The 22,037-nt window shown below is 51.8% G+C and overlaps 1 protein-coding gene across 1 annotated transcript; it reads left to right on the plus strand.

Annotated features, from left to right (window-relative positions):
- The first annotated feature begins 972 nt into the window (after positions 1-972).
- LOC135535788 (uncharacterized) lies at positions 973-9,675 on the plus strand. The gene is made up of 3 exons (XM_064962216.1): positions 973-1,309; positions 6,868-8,176; positions 8,832-9,675. The coding sequence occupies exons 1-3, from the start codon at positions 973-975 to the stop codon at positions 9,673-9,675; spliced, it is 2,490 nt and encodes an 829-aa protein (XP_064818288.1).
- Positions 9,676-22,037: the final 12,362 nt, after the last annotated feature.

The raw sequence follows: 22,037 nt of genomic DNA on the forward strand, positions 1-22,037 counted from the left end.
GGGGGCCAGACATGTCACTGCCCCTGTTAGTGAGAAAAGAGTCTGGGTGGCCAGCCAGGTCACTGCCCCCTGTTAGTGAGCAATGAGTCAGGGTGGCCAGGCATGTCACTGCCCCTGTTAGTGAGCAAGGAGTCTGGGTGACCAGGCATGTCACTGCCCCCTGTTAGTGAGCAAGGAGTCAGGGTGGCCAGGCATGTCACTGCCCCCTGTTAGTGAGCAAGGAGTCTGGGGGGCCAGGCATGTCACTGCCCCCTGTTAGTGAGCAAGGAGTCTGGGGGCCAGGCATGTCACTGCCCCCTGTTAGTGAGCAAGGAGTCAGGGTGGCCAGGCATGTCACTGCCCCCTGTTAGTGAGCAAGGAGTCTGGGTGGCCAGGCATGTCACTGCCCCCTGTTAGTGAGCAAGGAGTCTGGGTGGCCAGGCATGTCACTGCCCCCTGTTAGTGAGCAAGGAGTCTGGGGGCCAGGCATGTCACTGCCCCCTGTTAGTGAGCAAGGAGTCTGCGTGGCCAGGCATGTCACTGCCCCCTGTTAGTGAGCAAGGAGTCTGCGTGGCCAGGCATGTCACTGCCCCCTGTTAGTGAGCAAGGAGTCAGGGTGGCCAGGCATGTCACTGCCCCCTGTTAGTGAGCAAGGAGTCTGGGGGGCCAGGCATGTCACTGCCCCCTGTTAGTGAGCAAGGAGTCTGCGTGGCCAGGCATGTCACTGCCCCCTGTTAGTGAGCAAGGAGTCAGGGTGGCCAGGCATGTCACTGCCCCCTGTTAGTGAGCAAGGAGTCTGGGTGCCCAGGCATGTCACTGCCCCCTGTTAGTGAGCAAGGAGTCAGGGTGGCCAGGCATGTCACTGCCCCCTGTTAGTGAGCAAGGAGTCTGGGTGGCCAGGCATGTCACTGCCCCCTGTTAGTGAGCAAGGAGTCAGGGTGGCCAGGCATGTCACTGCCCCCTGTTAGTGAGCAAGGAGTCTGGGGGCCAGGCATGTCACTGCCCCCTGTTAGTGAGCAAGGAGTCTGCGTGAGCCTGCGACCAGGGCATGTCACTGCCCCCGTTAGTGAGCAAGGAGTCAGGGTGGCCAGGCATGTCACTGCCCCCTGTTATGAGTATGAGTCTGGGGGCATGTCACTGCCCCCTGTTAGTGAGCAAGGAGTCTGGGGGCCAGGCATGTCACTGCCCCTGTTAGTGAGCAAGGAGTCAGGGGTGGCCAGGCATGTCACTGCCCTGTTAGTGAGCCAAGCGAGTCTGGGTGGCCAGGCATGTCACTGCCCCCTGTTAGTGAGCAAGGGGAGTCTGGGTGGCCAGGCATGTCACTGCCCCTGTTAGTGAGCAAGGAGTCTGGGTGGCCAGGCATGTCACTGCCCCCTGTTAGTGAGCAGTCTGCGTGGCCAGGCATGTCACTGCCCCAAGGAGTCTGCGTGGCCAGGCATGTCACTGGTTAGTGAGCATGTCACTGCCCCCCCTGTTAGTGAGCAAGGAGTCAGGGTGGCGTCATGTCACTGCCCCCTGTTAGTGAGCAAGGATCTGGGGGCCAGGCATGTCACTGCCCCCTGTTAGTGAGCAAGGAGTCTGCGTGGGCAATAGGCATGTCACTGCCCCCTGTTAGTGAGCAAGGAGTCTGCGGCCAGGCATGTCACTGCCCCCTGTTAGTGAGCAAGGAGTCTGGGGGCCAGGCATGTCACTGCCCCTGTTAGTGAGCAAGGAGTCTGGGTGGCCAGGCATGTCACCGCCCCCTGTTAGTGAGCAAGGAGTCTGGGGGGCCAGGCATGTCACTGCCCCCTGTTAGTGAGCAAGGAGTCTGGGGGGCCAGGGGTATGTCACTGCCCCCTGTTAGTGAGCAAGGAGTCTGGTGGCCAGGAAACACTGCCCCTGTTAGTGAGCAGTGACATTGCTTTTGTTAGACATTTTCAGAGCCAGCCACTTCCTCTCCGTCCTCTGCCTAGCCAAAGGTCTCTAAATTCAATACAAAGGACTTTATTTGCATGGGAAACATATTTAAAAAAAATAATTTTACCCCTATTTAACTAGGGCAAGTCAGTTAAGAACAAATTCTTATTCTCAATGATGGCCTAGGAACAGTGGCTTGACTGCCTGTTCAGGGGCAGAACAACATATTTGTACCTTGCCAGCTCAGGGATTTGAACGTGCAACCTTTCTGTTACTAGTCCAACGCTCTAACCACTAGGCTACCTACCACCTCTCTACACTCTAACCACTAGGCGCTGCCGTCCCCCACACATTGCCAAAGCAAGTGAAATAGTTTATTTCACTTTTGATTATTATGTATCAGAAATGAACAGTAAACATTACACACACACGTTTCAAACGAATAAAGACATTTCAAATAACATGTTATGGCTATATACAGTAAGCAATCTATGTATTAGCAGGTGTTTGTAATGCCAGGTTGGCTGTTCAATTCTAATGGGAACCAGTATGGAAAAGTACAGAAAATATGTCTGCACACTACTGTCAGGCGCTCTGGATAAAAGCCTCTGCTAAATGACTGAAATGTAAGTAAGAACAGAATTTTGTGTTGTATTTATGTAGGAAGTAGAGGAGGGACTAAGCACATACTCCTGAGGAGCCCCTTGTTCAGGGTCAGCATTGTGGAGTTGTTGTTGCCTACCCTTACCACCTGGGGCTGGCCAATCAGGAAATCCAGTTGCCGAGGGAGGTGTTTTTAGTCCCAGGGTCCTTAACTTAGTGATGAGCTTTGAGGGCACTATAGTGTTGAACGCTGAGCTGTCGTCAATGAACAGCATTCTCACGCAGTTACTTCCCCTCTTGTCCAGGTGGGAGTTGGGAGTGAGATTGCATCATCCGTGGATATATTGAGTTGTTTTGCAAATTAGAGTGGGCCTGGGATGATGGTGTTGATTAGTGCCATGACTAGCCTTTTAAAGCACTTCATCATTACATATTTGAGTGCTCCAGGGCGATAATAATGTGATCAGGTTACCTTTGGTACTCTTAGGAACAGGAACAATGGCTTGAAACACGTTGGGATTACAGACTGGTGCGAGAGAGATTGAAAATGTCTGTGAAGACACCTGCTAACTTTATTAACCTGTTTAACCGTTTTACTCATATATCGACCCCTGCAGTCGGTCACACAGTCTGGAAAAACAGGGAGCTCACGTAAGGCACAGTGTAATATTCCATGAAGCATAAAAGGTATTTAGCTTGCTCTGGAGCATCTTGTGGTTGAGTTTCCTTTGCCAATCCATTATCCGTCTGCAAGCCCTGCCACATAGGACTAGTGTAGTAGCCGTGTAATAGAATTACAGCTTCCTCCTATTGTTCTTTTGAAGGGTTTGATGTCTTGTTTGGGGTCGTAGTGGGATTTCTTGTACGCGTCGATGTCTGTAGACTTTAGCTCAGCACATCTGTTGCCTGTAATCTATGGTTTCGGTTTGATACGTTCTTATAGTCGCCGTGGGACGACATCGAAATCAACGTATTGACGAAGCGCATGGCGGTTGGGTGGGGGAACTTCTCAGTGGCGTGGATGTTAGTCTACTAGCAAAACTTCGTGTTCGTCTGACCACTTCCATATTAGACGCATCACTGGTACTTCCTGTTTCCAGGCTTTTGTTTGTAATTAGGAAGCAGAATAATGTAGTCATGGTCAGATTTGCCTAAGAGGAAGCAAGCAGTGCCTTGTGGGTAGAATATAAGTGGTGTATAGCTTTAAGCTCCCCTAGTGGCGCAGGAGACAGAAAGTGAGGTAGGACGGTTTTATGTCTCACAGGGTGAAAGTCTCAACCCACCAGAAACGCTGCCTCTGGTTGAGCGGTTTTAGATTTTTTGTTTATGGCTCCATACAGTTCGTTGAGTGCCAGAGTGGTGTTGGCTTGTGGGAGGAATGTAGACATCCGTAGAAAATTACAGATGAGAACCCTCTTGGTAGATAACAGGGTCTACAGTTTACCATGAGGTATTCTACATCAGGTAGAGGTCTACAGTTTACCATGAGATATTCTATATCAGGTAGCGGTCTACAGTTTACCATGAGGCATTCTATATCAGGTAGAGGTCTACAGTTTACCATGAGGTATTCTATATCAGGTAGATTAAAGGGTCTACAGTTTACCATGAGGTATTCTATATCAGGTAGAGGTCTACAGTTTACCATGAGGCATTCTATATCAGGTAGATTAAAGGGTCTACAGTTTACCATGAGGTATTCTATATCAGGTAGAGGTCTACAGTTTACCATGAGGTATTCTATATCAGGTAGAGGTCTACAGTTTACCATGAGGTATTCTATATCAGGTAGAGGTCTACAGTTTACCATGAGGCATTCTATATCAGGTAGAGGTCTACAGTTTACCATGAGGGTATTCTATATCAGGTAGAGGTCTATAGTTTACCATGAGGTATTCTATATCAGGTAGATTAAAGGGTCTACAGTTTACCATGAGGCATTCTATATCAGGTAGATTAAAGGGTCTACAGTTTACCATGAGGTATTCTATATCAGGTAGAGGTCTATAGTTTACCATGAGGCATTCTATATCAGGTAGATTAAAGGTCAAGTTTACCATGAGATATTCTATATCAGGTAGAGGTCTATAGTTTACCATGAGGCATTCTATATCAGGTAGAGGTCTACAGTTTACCACGAGGTATTCTATATCAGGTAGGGTCTACAGTTTACCATGAGGTATTCTATATCAGGTAGATTAAAGGGTCTATAGTTTACCATGAGGCATTCTATATCAGGTAGAGGTCTACAGTTTACCATGAGGTATTCTATATCAGGTAGATTAAAAGGTCTACAGTTTACCATGAGGCATTCTATATCAGGTAGATTAAAGGGTCTACAGTTTACCATGAGGTATTCTATATCAGGTGAGGTCTACAGTTTACCATGAGGCATTCTATATCAGGTAGAGGGCTACAGTTTACCATGAGGCATTCTATATCAGGTAGAGGTCTACAGATTTTACCATGAGGTATTCTATATCAGGTAGAGGTCTACAGTTTACCATGAGGCATTCTATATCAGGTAGATTAAAAGGGTCTACAGTTTACCATGAGGCATTCTATATATGGTCGGGTCTACAGTTTACCATGAGGTATTCTATATCCAGTGAGGTCTACAGTTTACCATGAGGTATTCTATATCAAGGTAGATTAAAGGGTCTACAGTTTACCATGAGGTATTCTATATCAGGTAGATTAAAGGCTCTACAGTTTTACATGAGGTATTCTACATCAGGTAGAGGTCTACAGTTTACCATGAGGTATTCTATATCAGGTAGAGGTCTACAGTTTACCATGAGGTATTCTACATCAGGTAGAGGTCTACAGTTTACCATGAAATTCTATATCAAGGTAGAGGTCTACAGTTTACCATGAGGTATTCTATATCAGGTAGAGGTCTACAGTTTACCATGGGGGCATTCTATATCAGGTAGATTAAAGGGTCTACAGTTTACCATGAGGTATTCTATATCAGGTAGATTAAAGGGTCTATAGTTTACCATGAGGTATTCTATATCAGGTAGATTAAAGGGTCTACAGTTTACCATGAGGTATTCTATATCAGGTAGAGGTCTACAGTTTACCATGAGGTATTCTATATCAGGTAGAGGTCTACAGTTTACCATGAGGCATTCTATATCAGGTAGAGGTCTACAGTTTACCATGAGGTATTCTATATCAGGTAGATTAAAGGGTCTACAGTTTACCATGAGGTATTCTATATCAGGTAGAGGTCTACAGTTTACCATGAGGTATTCTATATCAGGTAGATTAAAGGGTCTACAGTTTACCATGAGGTATTCTATATCAGGTAGAGGTCTACAGTTTACCATGAGGTATTCTATATCAGGTAGATTAAAGGGTCTACAGTTTACCATGAGATATTCTATATCAGGTAGAGGTCTACAGTTTACCATGAGGTATTCTATATCAGGTAGGAGTCTACAGTTTACCATGAGATATTCTATATCAGGTAGATTAAAGAGGTCTACAGTTTACCATGAGGTATTCGATATCAGGTAGAGGTCTACAGTTTACCATGAAGTATTCTATATCAGGTAGAGGTCTACAGTTTACCATGAGGTATTCTATATCAGGTAGAGGTCTACAGTTTACCATGAGGTATTCTATATCAGGTAGAGGTCTATAGTTTACCATGAGGTATTCTATATCAGGTAGATTAGGGTCTACAGTTTACCATGAGGTATTCTATATCAGGTAGATTAAAAGGGTCTACAGTTTACCATGAGGCATTCTATATCAGGTAGATTAAAGGGTCTACAGTTTACCATGAGGTATTCTATATCAGGTAGATTAAAGGGTCTACAGTTTACCATGAGGTATTCTATATCAGGTAGAGGTCTACAGTTTACCATGAGATATTCTATATATGGTGAGCAAAATCTAGAGATTTCCTTCAAATAGGAAGCAGCACATCACTTGTTATTTATGATAAAAATGTATCTTCTACCTTTCCAGTCCTCCATTAGCTGCCGTCCGATCCCCAAAAAGTAATTGTAAATATAATGAAAGTCACTATATAGCAAAGTTGGGTTGGAACTTGTAAGATGTTGCCCTTCTGTCAGCGTCATCCTGTCATACTAGAGCATGTTGTCCTGTCCTCAGCTCTCATCAACTCCACCAGTGATAGATGCTATAGAGCATGTTGTCCTGTCCTCCAGCTCTCAGCTACTCCACCGGTGTGGTTATCAGTATGTTTGTGTTTGTGGTTAGCGGGGCCCTGTATGTGGTGGTGATGTGATTCCATTAAGCCATATGTTGTGACCACAGAAATATGATCTGGTTATTCTCCTGACATGTAAACCAATCTGTCAACATGCTTGGTCTCAATTGGGTCCTGACTGTTTTTTCTAGTGTATCCCTTAGTACTGAGACCTAGTAGGTATGCCCTCCAGGCCACTCCACCCCAAACCCCACCCCACCCACCCCAGCCCAGCCCAGCCCAGCTCACCCCATCTCAGCCCAGCTCACCCCACCCCAGTTCATTCCAGCCCAGCTCACCCATCCCAGCTCACCCCAGCCCACCCCAGTTCACCCCAGCCCAGCTCACCCCACCCCAGTTCACCCTAGCTCAGCTCACCCAAGCCCAGCTCACCCCAGCCCAGCTCAGCTCACCCCAGCCCAGCTCACCCCAGCTCAGCTCACCCCTAGCCCAGCTCAGCTCACCCCACCCCAGCTCACCCCACCCCCCCAGTTCACCCCAGCTCAGCTCACCCAAGCTCAGCTCACCCAACCCCCAGCTCAGCTCAGCTCACCCCACCCCAGCTCAGCTCACCCCAGCTCAGCTCACCCTAGCCCAGCTCACCCCAGTCCAGCTCACCCCACCCCAGTTCACCCCAGCTCAGCTCACCCCAGCTCAGCTCAGCTCACCCAAACCCAGCTCAGCTCAGCTCACCCCACCCCCAGCTAACCCCCAGCTCAGCTCACCCCAGCCCAGCTCATCCCAGCCCAGTTCACCCCACCCAAGCCCAGTTCACCCCAGCCCAGCTCACCCCAGCCCAGCTCACCCCAGTCCAGCTCACCCCAGCCCAGCTCACCCCAGCCCAGTTCACCCCAGTCCAGCTCACCCCAGCCCAGCTCACCTCACCCCCATCCCAGCCCAGTTCACCCCAGTCCAGCTCACCCCAGCCCAGCCCACCCCCAGCCCAGCTCACCCCAGCCCAGCTCACCCCATCCCAGCCCAGTTCACCCCAGCCCAGCTCACCACCGTCCAGTTCACCCCAGCCCAGCTCACCACCGTCCAGCTCACCCCAGCCCAGCTCACCCCCAGCCCAGTTCACCCCAGCCCAGCCCACCCCAGCCCAGCTCACCCCAGCCCATCTCACCCCATCCCAGCCCAGTTCACCCCAGCCCAGCTCACCACCGTCCAGTTCACCCCCAGTCCAGCTCACCCCAGCCCAGCCCACCCCAGCCCAGCTCACCCCAGCCCAGCTCACCCCATCCCAGCCCAGTTCACCCAGCCCAGCTCACCACCGTCCAGTTCACCCCAGCCCAGCTCACCACCGTCCAGCTCACCCCCAGCCCAGCCCACCCCAGTCCAGCTCACCCCAGCCCAGCCCACCCCAGCCCAGCTCACCCCATCCCAGCCCAGTTCACCCCAGCCCAGCTCACCACCGTCCAGTTCACCCCAGCCCAGCTCACCACCGTCCAGCTCACCCCAGCCCAGCCCACCCCAGTCCAGCTCACCCCAGCCCAGCCCACCCCAGTCCAGCTCACCCCAGCCCAGCCCACCCCAGTCCAGCTCACCCCAGCCCAGCCCACCCCAGTCCAGCTCACCCCAGCCCAGTTCACCCAGCCCAGTTCACCCCAGCCCAGCCCACCCCAGCCCAGCTCACCCCAGCCCAGCTCACCCCATCCCAGCCCAGCTCACCCCAGCCCAGCCCACCCCAGCCCAGCTCACCCCAGCCCAGCTCACCCCAGCCCAGCTCAACCCACCCCAGCTCACCCCAGCCCAGTTCACCCCAGTCCAGCTCACCCCAGCCCAGCTCACCTTCCCAGCCCAGCTCACCCCAGTCCAGCTCACCCCAGTCCAGCTCACCCCAGCCCAGCTCACCCCAGTTCAGCTCACCCCACCCCAGCTCACCCTAACCCCAGTTCACCCCAGTCCAGCTCACCCCATCCCAGCCCAGCTCACCCCAGCCCAGCTCACCCCAGTCCAGCTCACCCCAGCCCAGCTCACCCCAGTCCAGCTCACCCCAGCCCAGCTCACCCCAGTCCAGCTCACCCCCATCCCAGCCCAGCTCACCCCAGCCCAGCTCACCCCAGCCCAGCTCACCCCAGCCCAGTTCACCCCAGCCCAGCTCACCCCAGCCCAGTTCACCCCAGCCCAGCTCACCCCAGCCCAGCTCACCCCAGTCCAGCTCACCCCCAGTCCAGCTCACCCCAGCCCAGCTCACCCCAGTTCAGCTCACCCCACCCCAGCTCACCCCCAACCCAGTTCACCCCCAGCCCAGCTCACCCCAGCCCAGTTCACCCCAGCCCAGCTCACCCCAGCCCAGTTCACCCAGTCCAGCTCACCCCAGTCCAGCTCACCCCAGCCCAGCTCACCCCAGTTCAGCTCACCCCCACCCCAGCTCACCCCAACCCAGTTCACCCAGCCCAGCTCACCCCAGCCCAGCTCACCCCAGCCCAGTTCACCCCCAGCCCAGCTCACCCCAGCCCAGTTCACCCCAGCCCAGCTCACCCCAGTCCAGCTCACACCCCAGCCCAGCTCACCAGTCCAGCTCACCCCCAGTCCAGCTCACCCCAGCCCAGTTCACCCCAGCCCAGTTCACCCCAGCCCAGTTCACCCCAGCCCAGTTCACCCCAGCCCAGTTCACCCCAGCCCAGCTCACCCCAGCCCAGCTCACCCCAGCCCAGTTCACCCCAGTTCAGCTCACCCCATCCCAGCCCAGCTCACCCCAGTCAGCTCACCCCAGTCCAGTTCACCCCAGCCCAGTTCACCCCAGTTCAGCTCACCCCATCCCAGCCCAGCTCACCCCAGTCCAGCTCACCCCAGTCCAGTTTACCCCAGCCCAGTTCACCCCAGTTCAGCTCACCCCATCCCAGCCCAGCTCACCCCAGTCCAGCTCACCCCAGCCCAGCTCACCCCAGCCCAGCTCACCCCAGCCCAGCTCACCCCAGCACTTAGATAAAGGGTTTCAAAAGTGTTCTTCGGCTGTCCCCATAGGATAACCATTTTTGGTTTCAGATAGAACACTTTTGGTTCCAGGTAGAATCCTTTTTGATTCTACCTGGAACTATCTTTGGAAAGGGATCTATATGGAACCTAAGAAGGGTTTTACCTGGAACAAAAAAAGGGTTCTTTAAAGGATTTTCTATGAGGACAGCCGATGAAACCTTTTAGGTTCTAGATAGCACCTTTTTTTTATCTAAGAGTGTAGCACCACACCTGTCCCACCTAAGATAACCACATATACTGTATAACCATCATAGTGCTTCAGACTGGTCTCATAGACTCCACGTAACGTAATAATCGAAAATCCGGGACTTATTTTTCAGTCTCATTACTGAAATCTATTTCCCTTGCCCAAAAATGTATATCTTTATGAGTTTGTCTGTTTTATTTTTATTTTATCCATAACTGTTATAGAGGTCTACTGTCCTCCCAAGTTAAGTAGTTTGTTGTCTTGTTTTATTAAATCAGAAGTTATTATCCTGGGTGACCTAAATTACTGTTGGGGAAATTCTGGCTTCAGACATCTAAAATATGTGTAATGATCTGACCCAGCTGGTGACTAAGTTTACATGGCCCAACCTTAAAGACCCTTCAAAGTCAACTCTGATTCATCTTATTTTAACAAATACACCAGTGAAATATGTTTCTACTAGAGGTCGAACGATTATGATTTTTCAATGCGATACCGATATCGATTATTGGAGGACCAAAAAAAGCTGATACCAATAAAACATTTTTGTTGTTGTTGTAATAATAATAAAATAATAAAAAATAAAATAAAAATTATTTGTAATAATGACAATTACAACAATACTGAATGAACACTTATTTTAACTTAATATAATACATCATTAAAATCAATTTAGCCTCAAATAAATAATGAAACATGTTCAATTTGGTTTAAATAATGCAAAAACAAAGTGTTGGAGAAGAAAGTAAAAGGGCAATATGTGCCATGTAAGAAAGCTAACGTTTCAGTTCCTTGCTCAGAACATGAGAACATATGAAAGTTGGTGATTCCTTCTAACATGAGTCTTCAATATTCCCAGGTAAGAAGTTTTAGGTTGTAGTTATTATAGGAATTACAGGACTATTTCTCTCTATACCATTTGTATTTCATTATATCTTTGACTATTAGATGTTCTTATAGGCACTTTAGTATTTCCAGTGTAACAGTATAGCTTCCGTCCCTCTCCTCGCTCCTACCTCGAACCAGGAACACATCGACAACAGCAACCCTCGAAGCAGCGTTACCCATGCAGAGCAAGGGGAACAACTACTCCAAGTCTTAGTGACGTTTGAACAGCTATTAGCGCGCACCCCGCTAACTAGCTAGCCATTTCACATCGGTTACACCAGCCTAATCTCAGGAGTTGATAGGCTTGAAGTCATAACCAGCATTACGAAGAGCTGCTGGTGTTTGAATGATTGCTTACGAGCCTGCTGGTGCCTACCACCGCTCAGTCAGACTGCTCTATCAAATATCAAATCATAGACTTAATTACAACATAATAACACACAGAAATACGAGCCTCAAGTCATTAATATGGTCGAATCCAGAAACTATCATCCCGAAATCAAAATGTTTATTCTTTCAGTGAAATATGGAACCGTTCAGTATTTTATGGAACGGATGGCATCCAAACGTCAAAATATTCCTGTTACACACAACCTTCAATGTTATGTCATAATTACGTAAATTCCTGGCAAATTCGTTCGCAACGAGCCTGGCGGCCCAAACTGTTGCATATACCCTAACTCTGCGTGCAATGAACGCAAGAGAAGTGACACAATTTCACCTGGTTGATATTGCCTGCTAACCTGGATATCTTTTAGCTAAATATGCAGGTTTAAAAATATATACTTCTGTGTGCTGATTTTAAGAAAGGCATTGATGTTCATGGTTAGGTACACATTGGAGCAACGATACGCACCGCATCGATTATATGCAACGCAGGACACGCTAGATAAACTAGTAATATCATCAAACATGTGTATTTAACTAGTGATTATGATTGATTGATTGTTTGTTTTTTATGAGAAAAGTTTAATGCGAGCTAGCAACTTACCTTGGCTTCTTACTGCATTCGCGTAACAGGCAGGCTCCTCGTGGAGTGCAATGAGGGGTAGGTGGTTAGAGTGTTGGACTAGTTAAACGTAAGGTTGCAGGATTGAATCCCCAAGCTGACAAGGTACAAATCTGTCGTTCTGCCCCTGAACAAGGCAGTTAACCCACTGTTCCTAGGCCGTCATCACTAGAGGTAATCAGTTTGTTGTGGGGGTGTCAGTGAGAAGACAAGACAATAGAAGGGCTTCATTGGCTGCTAAAAGTTCTACAGTTTGACTATGATGTGGGCAGTATCCTCAGTGGAAGTCTGTTTCTTTGCTATTTCTGTGTCTATTCCCCTCCCTCCCTCCTCCGTCCCTCCCTCCCTCCCTCCCTCCCTCCCTCCCTCCCTCCCTCCCTCCCTCCCTCCCTCCCTCCCTCCCTCCCTCCCTCACTCCCTCCCTCCCTCCCTCCCTCCCCTCCCTCCTCTGTTCCTCCACCGTCTGTCATCCTGTCTCTTCACACCTCCCTCCCTCTCCCTGTCTCTCCCTCCCTCTCTTTGTCTCTCCCTCTCTCCATCCCTCCCTCTCTCTGTCTCTCTGTCCCTCCATCCCTCCCTCCTCTGCTCTCCTTTTCTATTTCTGGTTGATGGCCTTCTACATCTCACCGGAGAACACATCCTACATTAAACATACTATTTCCTTTAGACTGTGTCATACGTCCCAGCCTAGAACCCTACATCCCAGCCTAGAACCCTATATTCCAGCCTAGAACCCTACATCCCAGCCTAGAACATTACATCCCAGCCGGGAGAGAGAGAGAGAGAGAGAGAGAGTCTAGATGAGGATCAAGACGAACACAGAGAGAGAGAACCCCTGCATGTAGGCTAGACTAGTGCGTGGCTGGCAGGTCTCATAGAGTGTGTTGGACAGTGTGGTGGCATAGAGTGTGTTGGACAGTGTGGTGGCACAGAGTGTGTTGGACAGTGTGTTGGACAGTGTGGTGGCATAGAGTTTGTTGGACAGTGTGTTGGACAGTGTGGTGGACAGTGTGGAGGCACATAGTGTGTTGGACAGTGTGGTGGACAGTGTGGTGGCACAGAGTGTGTTGGACAGTGTGGTGGCACAGAGTGTGTTGGACAGTGTGGTGGACAGTGTGTGTTGGACAGTGTGGTGGACAGTGTGGTGGACAGTGTGGTGGCACAGAGTGTGTTGGACAGTGTGTTGGACAGTGTGGTGGACAGTGTGTTGGACAGTGTGTTGGCACAGAGTGTGTTGGACAGTGTGGTGGACAGTGTGGTGGCACAGAGTGTGTTGGACAGTGTGGTGGACAGTGTGTTGGACAGTGTGTTGGCACAGAGTGTGTTGGACAGTGTGGTGGACAGTGTGGTGGACAGGGTGTTGGACAGTGTGGTGGACAGTGTGGTGGACAGTGTGTTGGACAGTGTGGTGGCACAGAGTGTGTTGGACAGTGTGGTGGACAGTGTGGTGGACAGTGTGTTGGACAGTGTGGTGGACAGTGTGGTGGCACAGAGTGTGTTGGACAGTGTGGTGGACAGTGTGGTGGACAGTGTGTTGGACAGTGTGGTGGACAGTGTGGTGGCACAGAGTGTGTTGGACAGTGTGGTGGACAGTGTGGTGGACAGTGTGTTGGACAGTGTGGTGGACAGTGTGGCGGACAGTGTGGTGGCATAGAGTGTGTTGGACAGTGTGGTGGCACAGAGTGTGTTGGACAGTGTGGTGGACAGTGTGGAGGCACAGAGCGTGTTGGACAGTGTGTTGGACAGTGTGGTGGCACAGAGTGTGTTGGACAGTGTGGTGGCACAGAGTGTGTTGGACAGTGTGGTGGCACAGAGTGTGTTGGACAGTGTGGTGGCACAGAGTGTGTTGGACAGTGTGGTGGACAGTGTGGTGGCATAGAGCGTGTTGGACAGTGTGGTGGCACAGAGTGTGTTGGACAGTGTGGTGGCACAGAGTGTGTTGGACAGTGTGGTGGCACAGAGCGTGTTGGACAGTGTGTTGGACAGTGTGTTGGACAGTGTGTTGGACAGTGTGTTGGACAGTGTGTTGGACAGTGTGTTGGACAGTGTGGTGGACAGTGTGTTGGACAGTGTGTTGGCACAGAGTGTGGTGGACAGTGTGGTGGCACAGAGTGTTTTGTAGGCGTTGACAGGTGGAAGGCGCAGTGTGAAGTATGACAGCTGATTCATCGCCTTCCGTCTCCCTGTGATGTATGTGCAGTGTGGTGAGCAGGTCTGAGCTGGCGCTGGGTGGTTCTCAGCCGCCAATTACAGTCACGACTACAGTACAGCCGTCTAAGGAGCTGCCTGGCTGAGTTAACAGCAGGGATGATGTCTGCTGTGTAGTGGAGAAATGGAGAGGAGAGGAGAGGGGGGAGGGGAGGGGGGACAGGAAAGAAGAGCAGAGGAGAAGGGGAGAGGAGAGGAGAAGGGAGAGGAGAGGAGAAGGGGAGAGACGGGAGAGGAGAAGAGAAGGGGAGAGATGGGTGAGGAGACTGGAGAGGAGAAGGGGAGAGACGGGAGAGGAGAGGAGAAGGTGAGAGACGGGAGAGTAGAAGGGGAGAGACGGGAGAGGAGAGGAGAGGAGAAGGGAGAGGAGAAGGGGAGAGACGGGAGAGGAGAAGGGAGAGACGGGAGAGGAGAAGGTGAGAGGAGAAGGGGAGAGACAGGAGAGAGGAGAGACGGAGACGGGAGGAGAAGTGGAGGGGAGGAGGGAAGGGGAGGAGGGCTGAGAGGAGGAGAGCGGGAGAGGAGAGGAGAAGGGGAGATGGGAGAGGAGACTGGAGGGGAGAAGGGGAGAGACGGGAGAGGAGAGGAGGAAGGGAGGAAAGGTGAGAGACGGAGAGTAGAGGAGAGACGGGGAGAGGAGAGAGGGGAGAGGGAGAGGAGAAGGGAGAGACGGGAGAGGGAAGGTGAGAGGAGAAGGGGAGAGACGGGAGAGGGGAGAGACGGAGACGGGAGGAGAGGAGAGGGAGAAGTGGGGGAGGGAGAGGAGACGGGAGAGGAGAGAGAGTAGAAGGGGAGAGACAGGAGAGGGGGAGGGGAGTGGGGAGAGACAGGAGAGGAGAAGGGAGAGGAGAAGGGGAGAGACGGGAGAGAAGGGGGAGACGGGAGAGGAGAGGAGAAGGGGGAGAACGGGAGAGGAGACGGGGAGGGGAGAGACGGGAGAGGAGGAAAGGGGAGAGACGGGAGAGGAGGAGAGGGAGAGATGGGAGAGGAAGGGAGAAGGGGAGGCGGGGGAGAGAGGAGAGGGGGGAGCCGAGGAGAGGAGAAAGGGGAGGCCGGGAGAGGAGAGGGAGAGAGGAGGGAAAGGGAGAGGAGAAGGTGAGAGACGGGAGAGGAGAGGGGGAGAGACGGGAGAGGAGAGGGGAGAGACGGGAGAGGAGATGAGAGAGGAGGCGGGAGAGGAGAAGGGGAGAGACGGGAGAGGAGAGGAGGAAGGGAGACCGAGATGGGAGGAGAAGGGGAGAGACGGAAGAGGAGAAGGGGAGAGACGGGAGAGGAGAGGGGGAGAGGAGAGGAGAGACGGGGAGAGGAGAGGAGAAGGGAGAGGAGAAGAGAGGAAGGAGAGAGGGGAGAGACTGAGAGACGGGAGAGGACAAGCTGAGAGGACGGGGGAGGAGAGGTGAGAGACGGGAGAGGAAAGACGGGAGAGGAGAAGGGGAGTATAATACAATTAAATTAATTTTGCCACATGCTTGGTAAACAACCGGTGTAGACAAACAGTGAAATGCTTCCTGACTGGCCCTTCCCTTACTATCAGTGGAAGGTTCCTGACGGGGCCCTTCCCTTACTATCAGTGGAAGGGTTCCTGACGGGCCCTTCCCTTACTATCAGTGGAAGGGTCTTCCCCTTACTATCAGTGGAAGGGGCCCTTCCCTTACTATCAGTGGAAGGGGTTCGACGGGCCCTTCCTTACTATCAGTGGAAGGGTTCCTGACGGGCCCTTCCCTTACTATCAGTGGAAGGGTTCCTGACGGGCCCTTCCCTTACTATCAGTGGAAGGGGTTCCTGACGGCCCTTCCCTTACTATCAGTGGAAGAGTTCCTGGACGGGCCCCTTCCCTTTACTATCAGTGGAAGAGTTCCTGACGGGCCCTTCCCTTACTATCAGTGGAAGTTGGTTCCTGACGGGCCCTTCCCTTACTATCAGTGGAAGGGTTCCTGACGGGCCCTTCCCTACTATCAGTGGAAGGGTTCCTGACGGGCCTTCCTTACTATCAGTGGAAGGGTTCCTGACGGGCCTTCCCTTACTATCAGTGGAAGGGTTCCTGACGGGCCCTTCCCTTACTATCAGTGGAAGGGTTCCTGACGGGCCCTTCCCTGACTATCAGTGGAAGGCTTCCTGACGGGCCCTTCCCTTACTATCAGTGGAAGGGTTCCTGACGGCCCTTCCCTTACTATCAGTGGAAGAGTTCCCTGACGGGCCCTTCCCTTTACTATCAGTGGAAGGGTTCCTGACGGGCCCTCTCCCCTTACTATCAGTGGAAGGGTTCCTGACGGGACCTTCCCTTACTATCAGTGGAAGGGTTCCTGACGGGCCCTTCCCTTACTATCAGTGGAAGGGTTCCTGACGGGCCCTTCCCTTACTATCAGTGGAAGGGTTCCTGACGGGCCCTTCCCTTACTATCAGTGGAAGGGTTCCTGACGGGCCCTTCCCTTACTATCAGTGGAAGGGTTCCTGACGGGCCCTTCCCTTACTATCAGTGGAAGGGTTCCTGGCGGGCCCTTCCCTTACTATCAGTGGAAGGGTTCCTGACGGGCCCTTCCCTTACTATCAGTGGAAGGGTTCCTGACGGCCCTTCCCTTACTATCAGTGGAAGGGTTCCTGACGGGCCCTTCCCTTACTATCAGTGGAAGGGTTCCTGACGGGCCCTTCCCTTACTATCAGTGGAAGGGTTCCTGACGGGCCCTTCCCTGACTATCAGTGAAATGCTTCCTGACGGGCCCTTCCCTTACTATCAGTGAAATGCTTCCTGACGGGCCCTTCCCTTACTATCAGTGGAAGGGTTCTGACGGGCCCTTCCCTTACTATCAGTGAAATGCTTCCTGACGGGCCCTTCCCTTACTATCAGTGGAAGGGTTCCTGACGGGACCTTCCCTTACTATCAGTGGAAGGGTTCCTGACGGGCCCTTCCCTTACTATCAGTGGAAGGGTTCCTGACGGGCCCTTCCCTTACTATCAGTGAAATGCTTCCTGACGGGCCCTTCCCTTACTATCAGTGGAAGGGTTCCTGACGGGCCCTTCCCTGACTATCAGTGAAATGCTTCCTGACGGGCCCTTCCCTTACTATCAGTGGAAGGGTTCCTGACGGCCCTTCCTTACTATCAGTGGAAGGGTTCCTGACGGGCCCTTCCTTACTATCAGTGGAAGGGTTCCTGACGGGCCCTTCCTACTATCAGTGGAAGGGTTCCTGACGGGCCCTTCCCTTACTATCAGTGGAAGGGTTCCTGACGGGCCCTTCCCTTACTATCAGTGGAAGGGTTCCTGACGGGCCCTTCCCTTACTATCAGTGGAAGGGTTCCTGACGGGCCCTTCCCTTACTATCAGTGGAAGGGTTCCTGACGGGCCCTTCCCTTACTATCAGTGGAAGGGTTCCTGACGGGCCCTTCCCTGACTATCAGTGGAAGGGTTCCTGACTGGCCCTTCCCTTACTATCAGTGGAAGGGTTCCTGACGGGCCCTTCCCTTACTATCAGTGGAAGGGTTCCTGACGGGCCCTTCCCTTACTATCAGTGGAAGGGTTCCTGACGGGCCCTTCCCTTACTATCAGTGGAAGGGTTCCTGACGGGCCCTTCCCTTACTATCAGTGGAAGGGTTCCTGACGGGCCCTTCCCTTACTATCAGTGGAAGGGTTCCTGACGGGCCCTTCCCTTACTATCAGTGGAAGGGTTCCTGACGGGCCCTTCCCTGACTATCAGTGGAAGGGTTCCTGACGGGCCCTTCCCTTACTATCAGTGGAAGGAGTTCCTGACGGCCCTTCCCTTACTATCAGTGGAAGGGTTCCTGACTGGCCCTTCCCTTACTATCAGTGGAAGGGTTCCTGACGGGCCCTTCCCTTACTATCAGTGGAAGGGTTCCTGACGGGCCCTTCCCTTACTATCAGTGGAAGGGTTCCTGACGGCCCTTCCCTTACTATCAGTGGAAGGGTTCCTGACGGGCCCTTCCCTTACTATCAGTGGAAGGGTTCCTGACGGGCCCTTCCCTTACTATCAGTGGAAGGGTTCCTGACGGGCCCTTCCCTTACTATCAGTGGAAGGGTTCCTGACGGGCCCTTCCCTTACTATCAGTGGAAGGGTTCCTGACGGGCCCTTCCCTTACTATCAGTGGAAGGGTTCCTGACGGGCCCTTCCCTTACTATCAGTGGAAGGGTTCCTGACGGGCCCTTCCCTTACTATCAGTGGAAGGGTTCCTGACGGCCCTTCCCTTACTATCAGTGGAAGGGTTCCTGACGGGCCCTTCCCTGACTATCAGTGGAAGAGTTCCTGACGGCCCTTCCCTTACTATCAGTGGAAGGGTTCCTGACGGCCCTTCCCTTACTATCAGTGGAAGGGTTCCTGACGGGCCCTTCCCTTACTATCAGTGGAAGGGTTCCTGACGGCCCTTCCCTTACTATCAGTGGAAGGGTTCCTGACGGGCCCTTCCCTTACTATCAGTGGAAGGGTTCCTGACGGCCCTTCCCTTACTATCAGTGGAAGGGTTCCTGACGGGCCCTTCCCTTACTATCAGTGGAAGGGTTCCTGACGGGCCCTTCCCTTACTATCAGTGGAAGGGTTCCTGACGGCCCTTCCCTTACTATCAGTGGAAGGGTTCCTGACGGGCCCTTCCCTTACTATCAGTGGAAGGGTTCCTGACGGGCCCTTCCCTTACTATCAGTGGAAGGGTTCCTGACGGGCCCTTCCCTGACTATCAGTGGAAGGGTTCCTGACTGGCCCTTCCCTTACTATCAGTGGAAGGGTTCCTGACGGGCCCTTCCCTTACTATCAGTGGAAGGGTTCCTGACGGGCCCTTCCCTTACTATCAGTGGAAGGGTTCCTGACGGGCCCTTCCCTTACTATCAGTGGAAGGGTTCCTGACGGGCCCTTCCCTTACTATCAGTGGAAGGGTTCCTGACGGGCCCTTCCCTTACTATCAGTGGAAGGGTTCCTGACGAGCCCTTCCCTTACTATCAGTGGAAGGGTTCCTGACGGGCCCTTCCCTTACTATCAGTGGAAGGGTTCCTGACGGGCCCTTCCCTTACTATCAGTGGAAGGGTTCCTGACGGGCCCTTCCCTTACTATCAGTGGAAGGGTTCCTGACGGGCCCTTCCCTTACTATCAGTGGAAGAGTTCCTGACGAGCCCTTCCCTTACTATCAGTGGAAGGGTTCCTGACGGGCCCCTTCCTTACTATCAGTGGAAGGGTTCCTGACGGGCCCTTCCCTTACTATCAGTGGAAGGGTTCCTGACTGGCCCTTCCCTTACTATCAGTGGAAGGGTTCCTGACGGGCCCTTCCCTTACTATCAGTGGAAGGGTTCCTGACGGGCCCTTCCTTACTATCAGTGGAAGGGTTCCTGACGGGCCCTTCCCTTACTATCAGTGGAAGGGTTCCTGACGGGCCCTTCCCTGACTATCAGTGAAATGCTTCCTGACGGGCCCTTCCCCTTACTATCAGTGGAAGGGTTCCTGACGGGCCCTTCCCTTACTATCAGTGGAAGGGTTCCTGACGGGCCCTTCCCTTACTATCAGTGGAAGGGTTCCTGACGGGCCCTTCCCTTACTATCAGTGGAAGGGTTCCTGACGGGCCCTTCCCTTACTATCAGTGGAAGGGTTCCCTGACTGGCCCTTCCCTTACTATCAGTGGAAGGGTTCCTGACGGGCCCTTCCCTTACTATCAGTGGAAGGGTTCCTGGCGGGCCCTTCCTTACTATCAGTGGAAGGGTTCCTGACGGGCCCTTCCCTTACTATCAGTGGAAGGGTTCCTGACGGGCCCTTCCTTACTATCAGTGGAAGGGTTCCTGACGGGCCCTTCCCTTACTATCAGTGGAAGGGTTCCTGACGGGCCCTTCCCTTACTATCAGTGGAAGGGTTCCTGACTGAACATGGCTATATACAGGGAGGTAATAACATGGCTATATACAGGAAGTACCAGGTACTAACATGGTTATATACAGGAAGTACCAGGTACTAACATGGTTATATACAGGAAGTACCAGGTAATAACATGGCTATATACAGGGAGTACCAGGTAATAACATGGCTATATACAGGGAGTACCAGGTAATAACATGTCTATATACAGGGAGTACCAGGTAATAACATGTCTATATACAGGAAGTACCAGGTAATAACATGTCTATATACAGGAAGTACCAGGTACTAACATGGTTATATACAGGAAGTACCAGGTAATAACATGGCTATATACAGGGAGTACCAGGTAATAACATGGCTCTATACAGGGAGTACCAGGTAATAACATGTCTATATACAGGAAGTTCCAGGTAATAACATGGCTATATACAGGAAGTACCAGGTAATAACATCAAATCAAATCAAATTTATTTATATAGCCCTTCGTACATCAGCTGATATCTCAAAGTGCTGTACAGAAACCCAGCCTAAAACCCCAAACAGCAAGCAATGCAGGTGTAGAAGCACGGTGGCTAGGAAAACTCCCTAGAAAGGCTAAAACCTAGGAAGAAACCTAGAGAGGAACCAGGCTATGTGGGGTGGCCAGTCCTCTTCTGGCTGTGCCGGGTAGAGATTATAACAGAACATGGCCAAGATGTTCAAATGTTCATAAATGACCAGCATGGTCGAATAATAATAAGGCAGAACAGTTTAAACTGGAGCAGCAGCACGGCCAGGTGGACTGGGGACAGCAAGGAGTCATCATGTCAGGTAGTCCTGGGGCATGGTCCTAGGGCTCAGGTCCTCCGAGAGAGAGAAAGAAAGAGAATTAGAGAGAGCATATGTGGGGTGGCCAGTCCTCTTCCAGCTGTGCCGGGTGGAGATTATAACAGAACATGGCCAAGATGTTCAAATGTTCATAAATGACCAGCATGGTCGAATAATAATAAGGTAGAACAGTAGAAACTGGAGCAGCAGCACGGCCAGGTGGACTGGGGATAGCAAGTAGTCATAATATCAGGTAGTCCTGGGGCATGGTCCTAGGGCTCAGGTCCTCCGAGAGAGAGAAGGAGAGAATTAGAGAACGCACACTTAGATTCACACAGGACACCGAATTGGACAGGAGAAGTACTCCAGATATAACAAACTGACCCCAGCCCCCCGACACATAAACTACTGCAGCATAAATACTGGAGGCTGAGACAGGAGGGGTCAGGAGACACTGTGGCCCCATCCGAGGACACCCCCGGACAGGGCCAAACAGGAAGGATATAACCCCACCCACTTTGCCAAAGCACAGCCCCCACACCACTAGAGGGATACCTTCAACCACCAACTTACCATCCTGAGACAAAGCTGAGTATAGCCCACAAAGATCTCCTCCATGGCACAACCCAAGGGGGTGCCAACCCAGACAGGATGACCACATCAGTGAATCAACCCACTCAGGTGACGTACCCCCTCCAGGGACGGCATGAGAGAGCCCCAGTAAGCCAGTGACTCAGCCCCTGTAATAGGGTTAGAGGCAGAGAATCCCAGTGGAAAGAGGGGAACCGGCCAGGCAGAGACAACAAGGGTGGTTCGTTGCTCCAGAGCCTTTCCGTTCACCTTCCCACTCCTGGGCCAGACTACACTCAATCATATGACCCACTGAAGAGATGAGTCTTCAGTAAAGACTTAAAGGTTTTAGACCGAGTTTGCGTCTCTGACATGGGACCGTTCCATAAAAATGGAGCTCTATAGTAGAAAGCCCTGCCTCCAGCTGTTTGCTTAGAAATTCTAGGGACAATTATGAGGCCTGCGTCTTGTGACTGTAGCGTACGTGTAGGTATGTACGGCGACCAAATCAGAGAGATAGGTAGGAGCAAGCCCATGTAATGCTTTGTAGGTTAGCAGTAAAACCTTGAAATCAGCCCTTGCTTTGACAGGAAGCCAGTGTAGGGAGGCTAGCACTGGAGTAATATGATAACATTTTTGGTTCTAGTCAGGATTCTAGCAGCCGTATTTAGCACTAACTGAAGTTTATTTAGTGCTTTATCCGGGTAGCCGGAAAGTTGAGCATTGCTGTAGTCTAACCTAGAAGTGACAAAAGCATGGATTAATTTTTCTGCATCATTTTTGGACAGAAAGTTTCTGATTTTTGCAATGTTACGTAGATGGAAAAAAGCTGTCCTTGAAATAG

This window comes from Oncorhynchus masou, unplaced genomic scaffold (genome assembly GCF_036934945.1).
Source record: "Oncorhynchus masou masou isolate Uvic2021 unplaced genomic scaffold, UVic_Omas_1.1 unplaced_scaffold_5168, whole genome shotgun sequence".
Taxonomy (NCBI): domain Eukaryota; kingdom Metazoa; phylum Chordata; class Actinopteri; order Salmoniformes; family Salmonidae; genus Oncorhynchus; species Oncorhynchus masou.